The sequence below is a fragment of the Pelecanus crispus genome, chromosome 31, assembly GCF_030463565.1.
Source record: "Pelecanus crispus isolate bPelCri1 chromosome 31, bPelCri1.pri, whole genome shotgun sequence".
In the NCBI taxonomy this organism is placed as follows: domain Eukaryota; kingdom Metazoa; phylum Chordata; class Aves; order Pelecaniformes; family Pelecanidae; genus Pelecanus; species Pelecanus crispus.
The window spans coordinates 1720687-1742262 of record NC_134673.1 but is presented as its reverse complement, the minus strand read 5'-3'; the positions used below and the strand labels follow the sequence as shown (position 1 = coordinate 1742262).

Sequence of the window (21576 nt, the reverse complement as noted above, 5' to 3'; positions counted from 1 at the left end):
TAATCCCAGGTGCCATATACACCCTGCCTTCTTCCATTGCCTCCTGCCGATGAAATGTTTTCCAGGCTCTTCCACCTCATCGCAGCTTAGATACCTGCACTCTGGCTCAGGGCTGACTCGGGGAACTTCTCAGTGCTTTAATTTTGCGTTGGGCTTGATACAAGCACGAGGCTTCTTCCTTCGCCTTGGCCCCCAGCAAGTGGCAGGCTTGCAAGTGCTTTGATGGAACTAAGCTTGGACACCTACCACAGACTAAAACCCAAGCAAACAAAAAGCCCAGAGAAACCGTGTTGGAGAGTAGCAGAAATAAACATCAGGGCTGAGCACTGTTTAACACACAGGGTTTAGAGTTTTGGAGACTGGAGCTCCCAACAGACTTGGCTCTTTGAATGGAAACATCCTTTAGCTCTTGATCCTGACAGAAATACTACAGACTGCCCCCACCTCTACTTTGCAGTTGCCTGAAGCGTTTGCTTGTCCACATCCAGTTCTCTTCCACGCTTACAAAGTATGTTGAACCAACCGCCCGACCCGGAGCCCCAGCCCGGCCCCAGTGTGCCCCCCAGACTCCCCAAGACCCTGCCCGTAGCCCCAAGACCCAGCTCAGGGACGGCTGACTCCAAGCCCCCACCTCATGGCAGGAAGGAGATGGCACCAGAGGCGGCATTGAGCAGCAAGGCACGCACCGGGGCTGCCGCCAAACCCAGGCAGCTGAGCTGGCTGCGCCTGTCGCCCACGGGGGGCCAAACCCCACGCGAGGGGCTGCCCCAGCACCTGCGCATGCCACCGCAGCTGCCACGCACCCCCGACCACCCCATGCTGGCCCTCGGGGGCCTCGCAGCTGCGCCCACCCTACTGGAGGAGCAGGAGGAGTCGGTGCCCATCTCACCCAAGCAGCGGCCCAAGCGCAAGCACAGGAAGAAGCTGGCCCAGGAGCAGCAGCAGCGGGCGGCCCTGCACATGTCACTGGGCCAGCTGCAGTTTTTGTGCAGAGGGAGATCAACATGGAGATAGCCGACAGCAATGGCTACCCATAGCCACCGGTCCAGCACCGTCCCCCATAGCACCCACGCGCAGGGGGAGATCTGGAGGCAGAGACCTGCACCCACCCACTCCAGCCCCAGCCCCAGCCCTCTCCCACATCCCTGCTTCTTCCTTATTTTATTAAAAGTGTTGGCTGTTCGCTTTGCAGCGCCTCTCTCTGCCTGCGGTCATTTGCTCAGTGGGAGGTGGGGCACGGGGGCTAACGCAGCCCCTTCCCACCCCACAGATGCCTGAGCTGGGCTGGGGATGGCCACCGAGAGGGTGGGGAGAGGGGGTATCGCTCCGGGTGGTGGGCGCCCGTGGGAGAAACCACGCTGATTTGCACCAACGCTGGCAGGACGGAGGCCTCCATCACCGCCCCAGCACCAGCATCACCGCCCCGTCACACAGCTTCGCTTCACTGACAGCAAGACCAAGACTGACCTCTGGCCCATGGGAGCAGGTTCTTGACATTGGGTTTGCCATCAGGCCCACTTCTTCCTTTCTGCTCTTGATTTTCTTCACGAGGTCACGAGGCAAACAGCTCTCCTCCGCATGAAGATTCTGATCGCAGCTCTGAGAGGAAAGGATGTGGAACACCAGGCATTAAACACAGGCGCCACAAGTACTCTGCATCAATCATCGTTAAAAATGTGATGTTCTATGTAAATCCACTGCAATATTAATGTTGTCATTTGTCATTAAGACCTGTGGCTTAAACCTGGAGATTTTCCCAAAAAATAAAGTGTGAAACTATACTATTGTATAGCTCCTCATTTACCAACAACAGATGGGAGGCACCTGTTGATTTTTTTTTAGAGATTAAGATTCAGTTTTACAGCATGTGTTATAACTGCTCTTGTAAGTAAAAGGCCTCTTTTCCCTACCTTTAGGCATACTAATTTAAATTATCAGGTTTAAATTTTCAGAGAGAAAAACCTTTAACTGCAAAATAGATTGTTTCAGTCAAGTATGCTACAACTGTGAGTTTTATTCCATTAAGAGCTGGTTTCCCTCGAGAGTCACCCTAAATTAAGGAGGTATTTCATCAGTCCACTTCCATGAGTTTCAGTGAAATGGAAAGGGGGCAGGGGGGGAGGAAATTGGATCTCTGCTCCTCAAGTAGATTAATTAGAACTCCTCCAATTAGAAATAGCTGATGCTGCTGCAGCTGCCCAGTCTGCTTCTCCACAGCTCTAATCTGAAGCTGTCATGAACTGCCCTCCCTCCATTTACTGCTTAGTAGCTAGTTCGGGCAGTTGTTGCTTCTGGAGCTCTTAATCGAGGTACAGCAGTCAACATTTAAACTCCTTTGATACTTTTAGGCCAGGGTTACTCATCAGACAAGACACAAGACACCAAATCTTGGAGCCAAAGGGCAGAAGAGCTAAAAAAAGCCAGATACAGGAAAGCTATGTGGTTTCTTGGTCATGCTACTTTATGTCACTTCACATAACTGTTGCCATAGGAACATTAGGCAGGGGACACTTACCCTTTGGCTTTAGGATGTTCTGCATGTACCAAAATACTCCTTGCACTATTTAGTAAAACATTAACCTTGCTCCTTTTTTTTTATGGTGTCACACACAGTAAAAAGCTACTGCTGAGCTTCCAACCTGCTGCCTGGTTTCGGAAGCTTTTAACTTCAAAGGAGAAAGCCGTCTGTGTTCTTGCCTAGGCAGCTGAAGTCCCCAGTTACTTATCTTCTCTGGGTCACACTGACAGCATCTTCTCACCTACCACTGAAAGGAAGAGCTGATTTTGTGAGTATCAAACACATGCTGAAAGCTTTCCATTCACATCACATACTGCTTGTTAAATAACTAGTAAAACTTAGGTAAAAATCCATTGTAACTTTGCTGTATTTATATACTATATACATTTTACATACTATATGTATTTACAGTGGGGCAAGTGCTTTTTATCTCTAAAAAAACAAAGATCAAACTTTAGACATCTCTGAACCACACAGCTTGTATCAACCAGGCAGATTATTCAGATGAAATGTATTTAATACAGGTTCCCCACTCACCTCCTGATTCAGGACCAGTGAATAAGAAGCCCATCACCGTTTGGTAGCATTTAATATTAAAAATAGAAATCACAGGATGAACTTGTCTGTAACTAAACACTTTAGAGAGACAAAACAGACAATTGAGGCTGAAGACAAATGGCGGTATATTAAGTCAACATAATAAAAACATATGGAAGAGTACACAGTCTTGAGAGAGACATTCAGAACTGCATATCCCTTGTTTCACAAGTATTCTCTGACCTGATCCTCTTCCACCAAGTGTACCTCTTCCTTGCTCCAGCCTTTCCACCTACTCTCTGGGACCTGGCACTCCTGAAGGCTGCTCTTGCTAGTAAAGGCTGAGGCAAAGGCTGCATTCAGTACCTCCGCTTTTTGCACGTCTGTGGAACCAGGTCCCCTGTCTCGTTGAGCAAGGGGCCCACAATTTCCCTCGGCTGCTTTTTGTCTCCTGCGTACTTAAGAAGCTCTCCTGGCTATCTTTGACATCCCTGCCCAGATTCAATTCCATTTGGGCTTTGGCTTTCCTGACTTGGTCCTTGGATGCTCGGACAATGTTTCCATCTTTCTCCCAGGACACCTGGCCTTGTTTCCACCCTCTGTAAGCTTTGTTTTGCATAGAATCATGGAATCAGAATCATTTAGGTGGGCAAAGACCCTTAGGATCATTGAGTGCAACTGTTAACCTAGCACTGCCAAGGCACCACTTAAGCAGTTCCCTAAGCGCCACCTCTACATGGCTTTTAGATACCTCCAGGGATGGGAGGAGATGGATGAGGAGAAATTGGAGGAAAAGGTGAAGGAGGAGGAGAAGAAGAAGGAGGAACACAAGAAGGAAGATGAGGATAAGGAGGATGAAAAGATAGGACAAGGATGAAAAGGAACAATGAGGAGGAGAAAGATGAGAAATGAGCAAGAGGAGGAAGAAGAGGAGGTGGAGGAGGAACAGGAGGAGAAGTAATAGGAAAAGGTACAGGCATAAGAAGAGGAAGAGGAGGATGAGAAAAAGGAGAAGAAAAAAAGGAGGATGGCAACAGGAGGATGAGGGGGAAGAGAAAGAAGAACAGGAAGAGGAGGAATAAGAGGAATAAAATTAAGTTGAGTAGGAGGAGAAGGAAGAACAGGAAGAAGAACAGGATGATTAGGAGGAGAAACAAAAAGATGAATATGAGGTAGGAGAAGATGAAGAGGAGGAGGAAGGAGAAGGAAGACGAGGAAGTAGACAACAAGGAGAAGGTGGAAAAAGAACAGAAGGAACAGCAGGAGGAGGATAAAGAACAGGAGAGAAAGAACAACAGAATAAGAGGAAGTGGAGGAAGAAAAGCAGAAGGGAATAGGAGGAGGATGAGTTGGAGGAGGAGGAGAAGGAGGGGTATAAGGAGAAGGACTATGAAGAACAAGAAGAACAGGAAGCCAATGAACATGCAGAGGATAAACATGCAGAGGCATATGAGGAGAAGGAGGAGAAAGAGAAGGAGAAGGAGGAAGAAGAAGAGGAAGAAGAGGTGGAGGACGAAAAGAAGGATGAAGAACAGGAGTCATAGGAAGAACAAGAGGAGGAGGAAGAACAGCAAGAAGAGGAAGAGGAGGAGGAGAAGGAAGAGAAGGAGGAGGAGGGAGGAGGAGGAAGAATGGGAGGAAGAGGAGGAAGAACAAGATGAATAACAATAACAGGAGGAGGAAGAACAGGAGGAGGATGACGACGACTATGATGAAGAACCAGAGGAGGAGCAGGAGTAGAAGGAAAAGGAGGAGGAAGAACAGGGAAGAGGAAGAGGACAAGGAGGAGGAAACACCTCCAAATTCACTCTAGAGTGTCAGCACATCAACATTCTTGGATGGAGCACCTGCTGCATATGTTTGTCCATGGGGATGCACTAAATCCAAGCCTACTGGTAGAGCCATTACACACAGGAGTCATTCCATGTCATGGCCATCACTCCTCTCGGGAGCAGATAGGAAAGCTCTGCATGACAAAGGCTGTCAGGACGTGCTCCAGAAACAGAAGCCCACTGCAAGAAGATCCCTGTCACCTAATTGCACAGAAAAAATTCCAGCTCAGTGAAACAATTATTGAAAATGAAATGCACAGAACAGCATCCGCCATCAAAACACTTTCAGTGATAATTTTAACTGCTGCAGAGCTGCAGGCTGGCAGCCTTACCATTACTGTCACAGGACCCCAAAAGAAACGATAACTGGCAAACAGTAACTCTATCCATAGCCCATATCTATCCAGCCTTCGGAAGTAGAATAGGTAGAGGTAGAATAGCTCAGCCTACAGCTATACAGTCAGCCTAGACTTAGAGCCTCTGTCTACCTACTCGATGATCTGTCCAGAAAATCAAATCATAATTAGCTTTGAAAGAGGATGGAACTGGGCGAGGGTCAAGGGGGAAGAAAGAAATTGCTGGAAAAAGGGAAAGTGTGGGCACACAATTAAACAAGAAAGGAGCTGAGTTATCCCGAAAGCCAGCTCACTTTTGCTGGTGAAAAGCTGTGGAGCTTGGAAGAAAAAAAAAACTGACCTTGGTGCTGGGATGCGCACAGATGTCTGAGTTCAGATCTGAAACAGCAGGAAAAAACCTTGACACAGCTCCTTTTCGCTGTCCTCACACCTGTGTGCATGCTTTGACTTCCTCGTTTCCCTGAAGTTCCCCCAGACTAACAGGGAACTGGCTTCTGTCCAGTCCATGTGCCATGAAGAGAAAAAGTTCTGACCACTGAAGGGGGTAGCAAACAACTGCATCTGCAGAAGCAAAGGGGCAGCCGCAAAGCTGATCTGAGCCCCAGGAGCCCCTGGTGCCCTGGTATTTGCTTGGCCAGTACTGGGGAGCACCAGGGACAGAAGCGAAGGACAGCGGTCAGCGCCCGCGGGAAGACAGACGGGGCTCTGTCCTTCCTCCTGGCCACAGGAAGATGCCCTGGGCCACACCAGGACAGGGCGTCCCTCCTCCTCACTGCCCGGGGGAAGGCGAGGCCTGAGGAAGGCCCTGGGTGCTGGGCTCAGCACAGGCGCTGGCACCAGGGGCAGAGCCCTGTCTCCTGCCTGCTGCCGGCCTGGCCCATGCCAGCGGCTCCTGTCACACAGCTCCTCCTGCCCAGGGCTGTGGCTGGCAGCACAGACAGACCTGCATTTTTGGGAAAGACTTGCCAATCCAGAGCAATTCCAGGCAGCTCCCTCCTGGCAGCTCCCTCCCCTCCCCTCCCCTCCCTCCGCGGGCAGGCCCAGCCCCCAGCAGAGCCCTGAGGGAGGGCAGGGCTGTGCACAGCCCTTGCGCTGCTGAGAGAACAGCCCCAGGGCCATGGCCCTTCTCGCAGGCCGTCTCTCCGCAGGCCCAGTGTCCCGGCGGGCTGAGGAGCCGCTGCGGGCTGGGGGGCAGCGGGCGCAGGGCAGCCCTGGGAGGAGAGGCGCGGGCTGCCTGTGCCCGCCTGGCAACAGCCACGCCATTGGCCACAGCTGAGCCAATGAGCGGAGCCGGAGGCGGCCTGTCAGTCCCAGGCAGCCTGGGGCGGGGCCGGAGGGGGCAGAGGCCGAGCAGCCTGAGGAGAACTGGGGGAGGGGGGGAGCGGGGTGGGGGGGCCGGGATAAAGTTAATTTTCTTCCTAGTAGTTGGGATAGTGCTGTGGTTTGGATTTAGCATTAGAATAATGTTGGTAACACACTGATGTTTTAGTTGTTGCTACATAGTGCTTGCACTAGTCAAGGACTTTTCCAGCTTCCCATGCTCTGCCAGGTGCACAAAAAAACTGGGAGGGGGCAGAGCGAGGAGAGCTGACCCAAACTGCCCAAAGGGATAGTTCATGCCATGTGATGTCATGCTCAGTATATAAGCTGTGGGGAGTCGGCTGGGGAGCAGCGATCACTGCTTGGGGACTGGCTGGGTGTCTGTTGGCGGGTGGTAAGTGGTTGTGTGACTTGTTTTTTTTTTTCCCTGGGTTTTCTTTCTCTCTCTCGTTTTTCTCCTTTTCATTACAATTTGTATTACTATTTGTATTATAATTATTATTTCAATTATTAATCTGTTCTTATCTCAACCCCTGAGTTTTCTTAGTTTTGCCCTTCCAGTTCTCTCCCCCATCCCACTGGGGAGGGGAGGGTGAGCGAGCGGCTGTGTGGAGCTTGGTTGCCGACAGGGGCTAAACCAGGACACTGGCCAACTCTGGAAATGCGAAGAAAGTCTCTCTTCCTCCCTACAGGCCTGTGTTTCGGCTGTGGAAGAACTGTCTGAAAAACTGTCCGGTGTTCCAGCAACTCAAAGAGGGTATGTCCTACTCCCCACCTGTACGGACCAGTATCTCAGCTGTTAGGAGTAAGCGTCCCTCTGCTCAACAGAGAGGATATAGTGGATACACACCACGGGCCACCCTGTGGTTTTACCTGCGTGACCATGGAGAGGACATGAGGAAGTGGGATGGGAAAATCTACCTCGACCCTAGAGGCATGGGTGCATGAGTTGCAAGGAAAAAGAGTCACAAAAGGTGATTCTTCCAGGTAAATTGCAGCTCCAGTTTCCAGTGGGCAGTTCCCCAGACAGAGTAGAAGGGTTGATTTTACTTCTGATCTTAATAAAGGGACTTTTGATTCGCATTTACAAGAAGTGAGTAATGAATACTATGAGCAGGACTAGAGGGGGCCTGCGTCCAGCCAGGTGGAGGAAAGGGACAACCGTTTTACTGGACTGTGTGGATTCGATGGCCTTATGATCTTCCCAGTCCTTGACATAGTAAGTCTCTGGCTGCAGGACAGTGTGGCTGATGTTCCCAGAGAGGTCTTCCGAAGCTGCCACATCTTCTGCTGATGGGATCTGTCAGGACAGCTCTCACAGCTTCTCAGGGGTGCAGGAGAAGGAGGCGCTCCAGAGCAGGACTTTCTTCTGCCACCGTCAGAGGGACAGGGCATCACTGCTACCTTTCCGAGGGATGGTTGCAGGGTGTGCAGCTGGGATGTGCACTCGGGTCTGCACAGGGCTGCAATTCAGAGTGATGTCCTCCTGCTCCAGAGATGCTGTGTGCTCGGGACGGTGACTCTGCCCCATGCCATGTCAGCACTTGGCCTGCCCTGGGAGCTCCCTACGGTGGTGCAGGGAGGTCTGGGTGGAAGGAGAAAGCCCTGGCAGGGCAGGGTCATTCTTCCACCTGGAGGGTGTTATGTGGGATGGGGCTGCTCACAGCTCTAGCTCACAGCTCTAGCTCACAGCTTTAGCTCACAATGGGGACATTTGGAGATGGGGACTTTTCAAGGGGAAGGTAAGTTCACCAGGTACCTGCAAGGTCTTTCCTGACTCAGTTGTTTTGTGGGTTTGGGGTTTTTTTTTTTTCAGTTTTCCAACATCGGCAATAGGGAGATGGAAGCAGTTTTGGAGGTTTAGATTTGGGGGTAAGACTGCTAACATGTTACTCTGAAAGATCAAGAGGTATGTGAGGAACCTCAGGAAGTCCCTTCGCCCTCCCCTGCCCCTGCCCCCCAGCCTACAGGCAGCGCCGACCACTCCGATCTTCTGGTCATGCCTGGCCCTCTCCTTGTGCTCCCCACTGGCCCTTGGGAGCTGGGTGGGGATCACTGCTGTGAAGCCCCACCCTGGGGCTCTGTGGATGTGGCGGGTGCTTGAAGGGACTATGATGCATTTGAAAGGAGAGTAGATGTTCAGTTATGTCTGAGGGTGACATGAACGACTCTCCTGCCTCTCCCTTCCTTGTGCCTGCTGGGTCCCCATTTCCTCCACTGGGACTCCAGAGTCCTTGTTTCCCTGCCGTCGCCTGGGTTTAGCACTTCTGCTTTGAGCGACTCCACCTTGGGTGATCTCTTACTTTGTGCGTCTCTAGTCACTGCCTGCCCCAGGCACACGCTGTCTATGGAGATCCCTGGGGTCTCCAGGCAGCTCCAGGTTTGCTTTCTCAAGGCCATCATCTGCATGGGTATGTCCTGGGTATGTACATCGGTGACTGCTCACCATCTCCATTGTAAGTAGACATTGACGGGTTAGTCTTAAATCCAGCCTTCGGTGTCTAAGAAGTCACAATGTGACACTGAGCTCTTTGCTCCTTAATCAATGAAGAAACAGGCCCTTTTGGGGAGCAGTTGCTCATGCCTGTTCTTGGCATCAGCTTTGGAAGATGAGCCCAACCTTTGTGCACTGAGGAGGTCACCCTATATTACAGAGATGCTATATGAGAGCCACCTCTGACCCAGTGTTAGATGTACATTTATATGGACGCCAGGTGAGAAAGAACAGGTCCATTCCTCAGTAGAAGTGAACTGAGTCTAAACATTTGTGTAGGAACAAAATAACCACAAATTACCACAAAATTATAATGATAGCAGCTACGATAATGATAATAAGAAGAGTAATGATGATGATAATCCTAATGATGAACATGATAACTAAAAAAACCATAGCATAGGCCTGGAATGGGATACCCTGGGAGTCATTTGTGAGGAGAGAAGTTTATCACTACTGAAAAACATCCAAGAAATCATTTTCCGAATGGCATCCTTGAGCTCTTTGTTCCTCAAGCTGTAGATGTGGGGGTTCAATGTTGGAGGTACCACTGAGTACAGAACAGCCATCACCGGCTCCAGCGATGGTGAGGAGATGGAGTGGGGCTTCAAGTAGGCAAACATGCCAGTGTTGACAAACAGGGACACTACAGCCGGGTGAGGAAGGCACGTGGAAAAGGCTTTGTGCTGTCCCTGCTCAGAGGGGATCCTCAGCACGGCCCTGAAGATCTGCACACAGGAGAAAAGAATGAAAATGAAAACACCCCAAGCTCACAAAGACACCAACCATAAGAAGCCCAACTCCCCTGAGGCAGGAGTTGGAGCAGGAGAGCTTGAGCATCTGGGGAAGTTCACAGCAGAACTGGTTTATGGCATTGCCTCGGCAGAGTGGTATTGAAAATGTATTAGCAGTGTGCAGCAGAGCGTGGAGGAAACCACTGCCCCAGGCAGCTGCTGCCATTTTGGCACAAGTTCTGCTGTCCAGGAGGGTCCTGTAGTTGAAGGGGTTTGCAGATGGCAATGTAGCAGTCATAGGCCATGATGGTGACAAGACACAGTTCTGCTGACATCAAAAAGGAAAAGACCTGGCAGCACATGCCAAGGGGATGACCCTGGTGTTGCAGAGGGAATTGGCCATGGACTTGGGGACAGTGGTGGAGATGGAGCCCAGGTTGAAGAGAGAGAGGTTGAGGAGGAAGAAATACCTGGGGGTGTGGAGGCAGTGGTTGCAGGCTATGGAAGTGATGATGAGGCCGTTGCCCAGGAGAGTAGCCAGGTAGATGCCCAGGAAGAGACAGAAGTGCAAGAGCTGCAGCTCCCGTGTGTCTGCGAACACCAGGAGGAGGAACTCAGTGATGGAGCTGCCGTTAGACATTTGCTGCTTCTAGGTGTGGATGACTATGGAAGAAAAGGCATTGAGAAGTTAGGGGAGATTTCTCTGAGCAAAACCTACTCTGCTTCTCAAAGAAATCCCCTAATCTGCTTCTCCCATTTCCAGGAACACCTTTGGCAGGTGCCTTTCATGAGCTTTGTTTAGGGCCAACTAAGGGTGTCTCTGGGAGCAGGGGGCTCTGCTGTGGGCTTTGGAGGAGACAGTCCTGCCCTACACCAAAAGGTAAATAGGGCCATGGGGTGATCTCAGATCAAATCCACTTGTGATATCAAAAAGTTTTTCAGCATTGTCGCTCCCAAATCACCCAACCGTAGAGCAGAGCTTTGGGGATTTTGATTTGTTTATTTTGTCCTTGTTGCCCCACCACACCTGAGGAGTGTTTTAAGGCAGAAATCCCTGGCATTTCTGCTGCACTCCGAGTGAAACCTTGTGGGTCCTGAGAGGCAAAGGGGTTTTTCCCTTAGTGTAGAGTGAGATGAGCCAGTCTGTCCATCAGTCCTGTTCTCAGCTGCCCTGTGCTGGCACCTCTTTGAGCTGGAGGGTGATTGTACTCAGATGTTCCCCTGAAAAGAAAGTGGACACTACTGAGAGCAGAGGAACCCGGTTTCAAAGTGCAGATCTCCAGACTCTCCATGCCCACCTCATTGTACCTGAGCATGATCTCAGCTCTCCCCTCCCAGCCGGGGACACAGGGGGCTTATTGCAGCTGCCCACCTACAGCTGTCCGGCAGCATTTCCATGGCCTTAGCACCGAGGTGTCTTCTCCGTGGGCCTCCTACATAACACAGAGATGCTATGGGAGAGCTGTGCCCTTCTGGAGGGCAACCTGCAGCCCAGCAGCACTCCCAGGGGAAGTCAAATGTCCTAAAGATGGGGTGTCCTGAAAGGAGGGCCAGCTCATTCCAGTCCCCCACACTGCAGTGCCAACAGACCACAGGTTAGGTGGGGACAATCACAGCAGGGACGGGGGGGAAACATGCAGAAATGCCCCAATGCGCCTGCTGAGGGAGACAGGGCAAGGACAGAGATACAGGCATTTGGGGGTTTCTCCTCATCAGAGATCGGGATGCGAAGGAGGTGACTCAGCCTGAGACCCCATGGCTGTGAGGGCAGAGGCTCTGCTAGGTGGGAGAGGTGAGGGGGTTGCTCCAGGGCAGGTGTCTGCACTGCAGGGGATGGCAGGGAGGTGCTCGAATCCCCTCTCCCAAGGCATTTCTGGTGGTACTTCCCTCTACCTTATTGCCCATGTCTCTACAGCCTGGAGCTGTCCCTGCTGTTTCTCTGTCCCCATGTCTCTGCCCTGGCTATGTTCACAGACCCCATCCCACCTGCTGTGTGCTCAGCTCTGCCCTTCAGACACCTCCTGGCAACAAGGCACTCCCCAGGGGCATCTCTGTGTGTGCAGGTGTGAAGGAGCAGCTCAGACAAGTCCTAACAAGAGCTGGGGTCTGAGTGCCTTCTTCAGAACAGAGAAATAAATTCCCATCTCCCACTGCCCACCCAGACAACCAAGAGGAGAATCCTCAAAGCACAGACACCTGCCCTTTCAGGTAACCCCCACCTTGATCTTCCTCTTCAAAACTGCCCTCAGAAATGTCCTGGGGGTGATGTGGAGCTGTGAGCAGGCCTGGCCCATGCAGCACTCTCTCGACAGCAGAAGGACCCTGCCCTGCTGCGGGTTGCTCCTTCCACCCACAGCTTGTCATCACAGCACTGGGAGGAGCTCCCCAGGCAGGCTGAGCGCTGACCCTGGCAGGTGGCAGAGTCCTGCCCCAGCACACAGGCCCCTGGGGTGCAGGGACCCTGCTTGGAAGGACAGTCCTGGGCACCCCTGGATGTACACCCAGCTTCACACCCCTGCAGCTGTACCCGGCAGAAGGCAGCTGTCATGTCTTGTCCCTCTGATGATGCAGCAGGGAAGCCTTGCTCAGCAGCACGTCTTCCTACAAACTGGATAAACTGTGAGGGTTGTTCTGACAGATGCTTTGGATGTACCAGATTTTGGAGAGCCCTCCGGGATACTCATGTGCACTGCCCTGCAGCCAGAGTCCTACCATGTAAAGACCTGTGAAGATTTCTCCCACACTGAGAGCCCAGCTGTCCTTCCACCAACCTCTCCCTGCCTCATTCCTCTCCCCTCACTGCCTGCAGGCACTGCCCTCAGCCCTGCTGCACTTTGCAGGGGAGCTGCTCCTGGGCAGAGCTGTCTCTCACAAGCACTGCCCACTTGCTATGAGCTCCCTCCATCCCAGGAGCCCGGCCCAGCTCAGCAGCAGAGGACCAGCCAAAGCAGCCACTTTCTGGGCTGCCTGGAGATGTCCCAGGGGCTCTAGGGCTGACAGCTCCTGAAAGGCAACAGAGTCACCTTTGGGGAATGGACTTTTTAGCTGACTGAAATAATCACCAATTGTCCCTCTCTGAAGAGTGGAGAGACACTGATTCCAAAAGTGTGGTTTGTCCTATCAGGGCATGGATGCCTATGAGAAGTATAAATGTTCCCCTCTGGACACTGACATTCTGACCCCTAACGACAAGGACACACAGGCAGTGACAGGGAGGTGTTGGTTGGACCCTGCGCCAGGCAGGAATTCAGCTGAAGCAATGCAGGCATCTCCTCCCCAGCTGGAAGCCTTTGGGCTGAAGTGGGATTCAGCTCCCCCCATGCACCCCACAGACCCACAGTGTTAAGGGATGTCAAGACTGGCCACCACTTCCAGCCACTCCAGCCCAGGACCCCTCCTGCCATGCCGCTGGAGCCCAATACACACCAGTACCACCCAGTACAGTCGTGCCTGGCTGCTGGAGCCCAGCCTGGGGATCTGGAGTCTTTGTGCAGGCTGAGGGATTCAGCTGCCACTTTTCTGCTTGCAGGTGGTAACTAGTAGCGAAGCTGACCACGCATCCGAGAGACAGACAGACACACACACACACACACACACACGCCAACACACACACACACACGCCAACACACACACACGCCAACACACACACACACACGCCAACACACACACGCCAACACACACACACGCCAACACACACACACGCCAACACACACACACACACACACGCCAACACACACGCCAACACACACACACACACACACGCCAACACACACACACACACGCCAACACACACACGCAGAGGACACTGATACAGCCAGTCACACAGACTGCCACAGATGAGGTGCTGCCGTCAACAGCACCCGCATGCAGGACTCACATAAAACACAGCCAGCCACGTCCCCTCCTCCTCTTGGGCTGGCAGAGACAGGAGGTCACTAGTGCAGGCACACACGACACTCTCTACGTTCACAAGCATACAGATGTTCATGGATCCCCTGCGTACTGGCACAGCCCCTCTGTCCACTGGTACCTCTGCCCAGATCCCAGCCCTCTGACCCACCCCATGGGTCCGCTACTCGCCAACTGGTCCATCTTCGTGCTCCCTGCAAACAGGCAGCACTCACACGTTTCTCCTGCAGGCACCCCACACTTGCCAATCTCCCCAGGTGCTAGCACAGACCCTCTGCCCACCTGATACCTCAGCCTAGACCCAAGGCCCTGCAAGTCACCAGCTGGTCCAGCTTGAAGTCTGCTGGTGGATGCACACGCACACCCCATGCACACCAGGTTTGGGGAAGATAGAGACACTCACAGAGCCTCTCACTCACCTCACTCATGCTGGTCTCCCCCAGTAGGTGGTTTACAGGATGTACACCGTTCCTGCCACAGAGCCTGGTGGTCAAGACCCCCACTCGCTCCTGTAGCTGCACTGAGAACCCCTACTCACTCCACGAGCTGCACTGGGACCCATGCCAGTAGCTGGCACCACAAGCCAGGGGTGCCTACACCCCCTGGTTGACTCCAGTAGCTGGCACCCAGTCCACCCATGCCAACCCCCCAATAGCTGGCACATAGTCCTTTCAGTTTGCATGCACACAGGATAGAGAGCGAGATGACACAGAGAGATTGTTAAGAAAAGATTTAACAAGAAGATACGAGAAGACAGGACAGACATCATCTGTGTCCTGCTACCAATTAGTTGTCTCTGGAGAGACTCTGGCGTCATCAGGTCATCCGTCATCTGAAACTTCTTCAACAAGATTAGAGGGGACAACGCCTCTTGTGCCATTGGTCAGCTCTGCTACATACCAGCCCTCTCCATCCACATCTCCAAAGATGTAAACATATTGTCCAGCAACTAGAGGAAGCACTAGTTCAGGCAGCTCATTGGGACCATCAAAAGGATCATAGCTCTATTGAGCTACGAATGCTCGAAGCTCTGCTGGTTGTTTTCTCACAGCCTCCAGGAGGATGCACTCCTTGTCTGCTCCCAGGTTAGCCTGGCATGGCCTGGAAATGATGTGGTTGGATCTTTCTCCTTCCAGCTGTTCAAGTTCCTGAAATAGTTTCTGGTGTTGTTCATTTAACTTCTGGTACCGATCATTCAGTTCAATCAGCTGGGCTCGAAACAGTTGCAGGGTTTCTTTGTGTTCCCTGTGTACTTCTGCCTGAGGCCTCTGCAAATACTCGCTTTCCTCCTCTTTCCTCTGGAGCGCTAACTTTGTCTCTCCTGTTCCTTCTCCAGCTGTTGACTTCCTTCTGCCATTTCTCTCATGGCTTTCAGTTTGCGCTCTGCCTCTTTCAGCTGGGTTGGAAGACAGATGTTTGTCTGGATGGCAGAATCTCACTCCTCTGCCGCTTGCGCTAGTGAGTCTGGTGAGCTAGACATCCCAAGCAGCAGTATCTCGGCAAAACCCCTCTGAACCCTTCCTTCCCCACCCCCTGCCTTACCTCAGCAAAGAAAGCTGTAGCACTCACCCGCAGCTTAACTGAGGAGGAATCCAGCCATGGCAAGAGGTTCCTCACCACACAGGGGGAGATGAGCCCAGCATGGAGCAGGACGCTGTGCAGGGGACACAAGCGAGGGACACACAGTTGCCCAGGAAGGCCGGGTCTCCAGAATTCACTTGCGCTGACACAGACGCTATTCTTTTGCTCAGGACAGCTTCCCAGGCACACTGGAAGGGTCCCAGCAGCCATTTCCCTGCGCACAGCTCCACAGAAGGTGGCCAGATGCATCCCTGGGGCTCTTACCTGCTCAGGAGACACACCCCCTCAGGGTGAGCCAGGGGGTCTTCCAGGCGAGCCCACACTGCCCAATTCATGAGCAGCCGCATCCATTTCTGCACCATGCATTTGCCTAGCACCAACTCTATAGCTGAAAGGAAAATCCTGGCACAAGAAACAAAACACAACAAATCAAAATAACACCACCACCACAAACCCAAAGAAATCTCAAATCACAGCAGGTTAGGGGAAGACTTATCTTTAGCAGAGCTAAATACCCCTGAAATGATGCTTCATAGCCTCCAAGACTGCAGCTAACAACACTGGCATTTTTGTCATGCCCCAAACCCACTGAAGCAGAAGAAAACCCATACCCCTAGACTGACTCCATGCTAGATACTCCTGCCTAGGAGCTGGAGTTTCTCCATGAAGGAACAGAAGTAAACCCAACCATGACTACTGGTTTCCACATCTAGGAAGCGGGGCAGGTGAAGCTCTCCCTCAGCTCCACAAAGGCACATGCCTTGGTGAGGGGAACTGAAGCCAGCCCCTCCATCTGCCCCTTCAGCTCCTTACCTGCACGGCTTCTCTTCAAGCACCTGGCCCTCAAGGAACAGTTGTCTCCAGCTGCTTATGGGGGAAAGCAGCCTCTCCTCACCCAGCGTTTCCCTGGCCCACCTCATGAGGCTGGGAAGAAGGTGGGGAAGCAGTTGCCTGAGCTCCTCTGTGCTCCTCAGGGCAAGCACCACCTCGGAGATGGCACGGGTGATCTGCAGAGAAACATGACCAAGAACCACCTGTTCAGGCAAGGCCTTTTCCCACCAGCCTGGTTCCCCTGCCTGCCTGGGGCAGGGGGGTTACTGTCCACAATTGTCACTTCTGTGACAGCCTTGTGGCTCAGGAGCACAAAACTGTCCCGGCTCCCCACACTCCTTGAGGCCAGCCCAGCACAGTGCCCTGGGAGTCTCCACGGGCATCCGCAAAGGGCACCTGACTCCCTCGTGCCAAGATATGAGTTAGAAAGCAGATGCAAAGCTGCAGAAACGTGTGTGCCATTGAACGTACCGACAGAGTCTCCAGAGCAGTCTGACGGCTGTGCCGCTCACAAGCAGAGGAGTGAGTCCCCAGGTGGTTGTTTCCTGCTCTGTTTAGTTTCTCTACTAAGCACCTCAGGATCTGAATCCCAAGGATGCTTCTTCCCAGGCTCCTCCACAGCTCCACCATGTCACTGCAAGGGAAGAGACGTTCACCCCTGAGCCCATATCCTCGCAGTCCTGCAGTGCCCTCAAACCTCCTCACCTGCAATGGGGCTTACAATGCCCCACTCACAGCAGATACAAGCATGCAGTCTTGCAACACTCAAGACTGTTCAGGCAGAAAAAAAAGACCTGCTTCTCAACTGCCCCCCCCCCCCCCCCGCCCCCGCCAGTACAAGCAAGCTGCAGGGTCTCTGACTACAGTGGGGAAGTGCACATACCTGTCCATAGGCAGACCTTTCTGCAGGAGACTGCTGATCACAGGCTCATGGTGAAAGCGGGCGAGAAGAAACACCATATGGAGCAGGAAGGGCCTGTGGGTGCTCTGCTGCATGTAGGTGTAAAGGGTGTTCAGGATTTTTGGCACCTGAATGAAAGAAGAGGAGAAAGAAGGGCTCAGTGCCTTCTTTATCCCCTCCTGCGGGGCCCAGACACAGTCATTCAGCACATGAGCAATGCCTGCTCCGTCGACACAGAGTCCAGATCTAGCTCGAAACCTCACTCCTTCCACCCTGCCTGACCCTGGCTCATGTCTGGAGCTGAGCCTGCTCTTGGCAATAGCGCACACGCATGCACACACGCGCACGCACAGATGCATGTGCTCACAGGCAGAGCCTCAGTCACTGCACGTGCCTGGGCCCAGATGTATGAGCAGCTGCGTGCGCTGTGTGCACACAGAGGACATGGACACATTTCACACCCAGCACTTAAATAGCTCTCCCCATGTGTCTGTAGCAATGCAAGAGCAAAACCAAACACACTCTTGCAGGGCCTGTGCAAGGGCACGTGACTCCTTCCGGAGGAACCCAGTTCTCCAGGGACACTATTCCTTGCCTCTGCCCTCCTTTCCCAAAACTCCAATGCCGTCGCTACACAGAGGACCATCCCCTGAAGAAAAGGGTGTTTGTTGGAGCCTTTCACAGCTAGAAGCCGTGGTCATGATAAAGACAAAGAGGCAGCCAGTTCCCTCATCCCGTGGAAGAGCCCAGCTTCCCCCACAGCTGCCTACCTCTGGCCTGTGGTGCAGACACAACCCACTCTGTGCCTGGGGAAGTAGCAAGGGGTGACCCCGCAGCCCATGGATGCGGCGCTCTTGCTGCCTGGAGCGGCCGCTGGCTCTGCAGGGATGGCACAGGGATGCCCTGCCCTGCCTGTAACAGGAGCTGCCTAACAGCTGGGTGAGCTTTAGCTCAGCTGGGCATGATCCTGTGGGCTGCCACCCATGATTGCCATCACTGTGACCGACTTCTGTCAGCGGCAGACAGCCACTGAGCTAGTCCGGGCTGAGCAATGTGCTGGTGGCCCTAGAGCCCAAGTGGAGCGCAGCAGAGCACAAATGGAGGAGGAGAACAGGAGCCTGGAAAGGGCAGGCACAGCATGAGGCCAGAGGCTCCCAGGCTACAAACAGGCAGCAACTGGTGGCTAAAGGAAGGTCACCGTGCAGGCTGGGTAACACCACAGTCAGGGAAAGCAATGAGAGCAATGAACAAGTACCCAACCTGTGGAAAACCTAGCATGCCCAGCAATGCTCAGAGTAGAGACAATTTGCAACCAGTGAAGAAAGAGCAGGGTGAAGTGGGTCCCGGGGCAGGGAGGACTGACAGTGACCCTGAGGAAGGGGAAGAATGGCAAGGGGCAAGGTTGGTGCCTCCCAGTGCCTCACTCATGGGAAGGAGCTGAACCAACAGGAGACTTTGGACAAGAAGTGCCCATATCCTTTGTCACCAGCTGGAGCAGACACCAGCAGCAGGTGCTAATGCATGACTCAGACCATCAGTAGCCCCTTGGCTCAGCACACAGGCAGCATTCCTTGAGCCCATGGCAACTGCACAGGGTGTAGTGCAACAGCCAACAGGAGAAAAGACAAAGTCAAATGGAAAAAAAGGTCTCCTTTACCTCCTGGAGTATTTCCTTTCTGCATTCCACCAGGAAGATGAACACCCACTTCCACACTGCTCTTGCACGTGCAGGTGTGACATGCAGCAATCTGTCCAGGATGGCAGTCAGAAAGTCCGTAGCCTGTGCTGGAGGGATGCATTTGCTAACAGCCTGGAAAGAAGTCAGGAACAGGAGAGACCGCATCACAGCTCTGCTCCAGCAATTCGGAAAGGAAAGCAAACTTGACAGGACTGTTAGTTCAGCAGTCATGGAGGGGGCAATCACTTGATCCTCCGGCTGTGCATACAGTGCTGTTTACATCTGATGCAGCTAACCAGTTTGGAAGTGCCTCCCCCCATGTTGTTTGCTCATATACCAAATTTGTATTCTGACAAGAGCACTCACACACGTGTGCGCACAAACACACCCATCATGGTATCTACTCCAGCAGGCCTAGAGGACAGTCTTGTCTCAAAGCCTCCTGCTACTTGCTAACAGCAGCCGTTCCAAACAGCTCACTCTGGAGACAGTAAGAGACTCTGGAGGGGAGCAGGGAGACATGCAGGAGGCCAGGAGCCGAGCCCCCACCCCGCTGGTCTGGGGCCAGTTACCTTTGCTAGTTTGGTACAGGTCTCCACCAGAGTCTCGGTGTCTGGGCTGTTCAGTGCCTCACAAAGGCACCTGATCTCATCTGCCTGAGGCACCACCTTCATGGTCTTGGCTGGAACAAACACCAGGAGAAAAGAGGAGTCACATCTACAGAAAACCCAACCTCTGGCCCCAGGTACCAATAAAGGAGAACCCAAGTGGTGGCAGTGAAGGCCACAGGGAAACCCAGGGCTCCTGAACTCGGTGCAGCAGGACTTCCTGACCCCAATAAATGGCTGACAAATCCTGGGCTGGAAGGAGCCCTCTTCCTCCTTGAACTGTTTGCTGGGACTTCAGGGATTCAGCAGCCTCTGCTCCCAACAGCTGTGTCCCCTACGTCACCCTCTGAAATATCAGGGCCCTCATCCAAGTGAATTGTCTGACCACCATCTGTCTCTCCTTGAATGTGGAGGGAGACAGTCCCCAGCATTGGTGACAACGTCCTGCTCTCAGACAGCAGTGGGGGAAGGCCCTGACCACCCAGCCTCACACATGCCCCAGGGAGGTCGGACTCAGCGACCCTCTCCCAGAGATCCTTCCTGAGATGGCCAGGGAGGCAGAGAGTTAACAGGGTGGGGGCACAAAAACATCTGAGCTCATTGACTCCCCCTTCCTTCCCTGGGACAGGGCCTGGCCCCACGGGACCCCAGTGGTCACCAGGCCAGGAAGGGAGGGAGGATCAGGCTGAGCAAGTCTGGGAAGCGCCCGCTCTCCTCACCTTGCATTCGGAGAAGGTAGCTGAGGCAGACCCATGCCTTCTTGCGGGACGCGGCCAGGCAGTCGTTGGTCAGAGTCCCCAGCAGTCCCACCAGGGAGCCAAACTGCTTGCAAGGATGTCCTCTCTGCAGGGGAGAGCAGCAGGAAAAGGGTCACAGGCAGACCCAGCACCTGCTCGCCTCTACCGCCCATCCTGCTCCCTGAGCAGCGACTGGGCAGAGGGGCAGGCAGAAGGGCTGCCCCATGATCCCAGGAGCCCCGAAACCCAGCACCCAGTTGGGCAGGGCTCCCTTCTGGGGCCACGAATGCTGGGAAGAGGGCACCAGAGCACGCAGGGGATCCCTACTTACCATGAGCTCAGATTGCTCCTTGCAAGCTCCCAACACATGGGCACAAACCTGCAGGGCTCTCTCCCGCTCCCATTCGTTGGCTGAGGTGAGCCAGCCTTTCAGGACCTGAGGCAGGGTGCATCTCTCTCACAACCGGCATTTTTCTCTCCCTGAGATCCCCCCCCCCCCGTCCTTCTCTGGCCCCTTCCCAGCACAGCCCCTGGCCCTACCGAGCACTGGCACTGCAGCCTCCACTGCCTTGCGCTCTCCAGCCACCTCTGCCCTGAGGCAGGTGTTGCTTCCCTGCCAGCATCTCCCCTCCCCGGCCTTCCCCCAGGCTGCTCTTTCCCAGCTCAGGGCTGGCTCTTGGCTTTCCCTCTGGCAGGGCCTACTTCTCTGCCTGTCCTGAGGCTGCAGTGGCCAGGTGCTCCCACCCCCCAGCTCAGCCCCTGGCCCCAGCCTGATGCACACTCTCAGAGCAAAGAGCCAAAGCCCCACTTTCCCATAGGAAAGGCATCCACCTCCTATCACCCTCTAAAGCCTCGATTCTCTGCCCCTGCAACACTTTCCCTGTTGCCCCATGACTACTCACATGGACCACGTCATCAAAGCAGGCAGAGGTCTCCTCTGCCTCCAGAAGGGTTTCTATAAGATGCCCCAGATCTTCCATGCTTCTCCTGTGCAGAACCTGAAAGCAGGAAAGGAGAGCTGAGTTTCTGCATCATGGGGACTACCAGTGCGCACTGAGGTGGCATCCTGACCCAGAGGTGGGCAGGCAGTGGCCAGTGGGTACCTGCATGTTCACCGCTGCCCTCACTATCTTCCTTCTCTTGTTCATCCGCTCCTTGGAAGGATAGGACAAGACACTCTGGCAGCACACTGCCAGCAGGTTGCAATTTTCCGCCCTGCTCAGAGGTGGCCTCAGCTTGCTGGCCAGAGGAAAAAGGAAGAGAAAAGAGAAAGGAGATTGACTAGCTCTCTCCAGAGCGGCTTAAAGCACAACTGGGTTCCTCCTAAACAAGGGCCCTGTATCCAACACCCCCAGCCCATGCCAGCAAGCACTGCCTTCAGCTCCAGCAATTCCTGCCACATCCCAGGCAGCAGGCAACCTCCCACCCGCAGGTTAAGGGGGCTCCCTGGAGCTCCCTTCTTTTGGAGACACCCAAAATGGGGAACACCCTCCCACTCCACAGCCCCAGCAGCTCCCGGCCCCATGCTCAAGGCCACTGG

At 53.5% G+C, this 21576-nt stretch overlaps 1 protein-coding gene across 1 annotated transcript in view; it reads right to left on the bottom strand.

The window, feature by feature from the left end:
• Nucleotides 1-1395: 1395 nt before the first annotated feature.
• Nucleotides 1396-21576, bottom strand: part of LOC142596362 (maestro heat-like repeat-containing protein family member 2B) — a 33426-nt gene continuing 13245 nt past the window's right edge. Inside the window, exons 24-38 of the mRNA XM_075725484.1 lie at nt 21140-21275; nt 20939-21034; nt 20368-20472; nt 20019-20142; nt 19264-19373; nt 18671-18823; nt 16996-17192; nt 16584-16746; nt 16095-16288; nt 15546-15683; nt 10152-10261; nt 9477-9703; nt 7734-7863; nt 5674-5804; nt 1396-1599 (exon numbers count right to left, since the gene is read on the bottom strand). Of these exons, the coding sequence (XP_075581599.1) occupies nt 1396-1599; nt 5674-5804; nt 7734-7863; nt 9477-9703; nt 10152-10261; nt 15546-15683; nt 16095-16288; nt 16584-16746; nt 16996-17192; nt 18671-18823; nt 19264-19373; nt 20019-20142; nt 20368-20472; nt 20939-21034; nt 21140-21275 (2218 nt within the window). The remainder of the gene's footprint in view (nt 1600-5673; nt 5805-7733; nt 7864-9476; nt 9704-10151; nt 10262-15545; nt 15684-16094; nt 16289-16583; nt 16747-16995; nt 17193-18670; nt 18824-19263; nt 19374-20018; nt 20143-20367; nt 20473-20938; nt 21035-21139; nt 21276-21576) is intronic.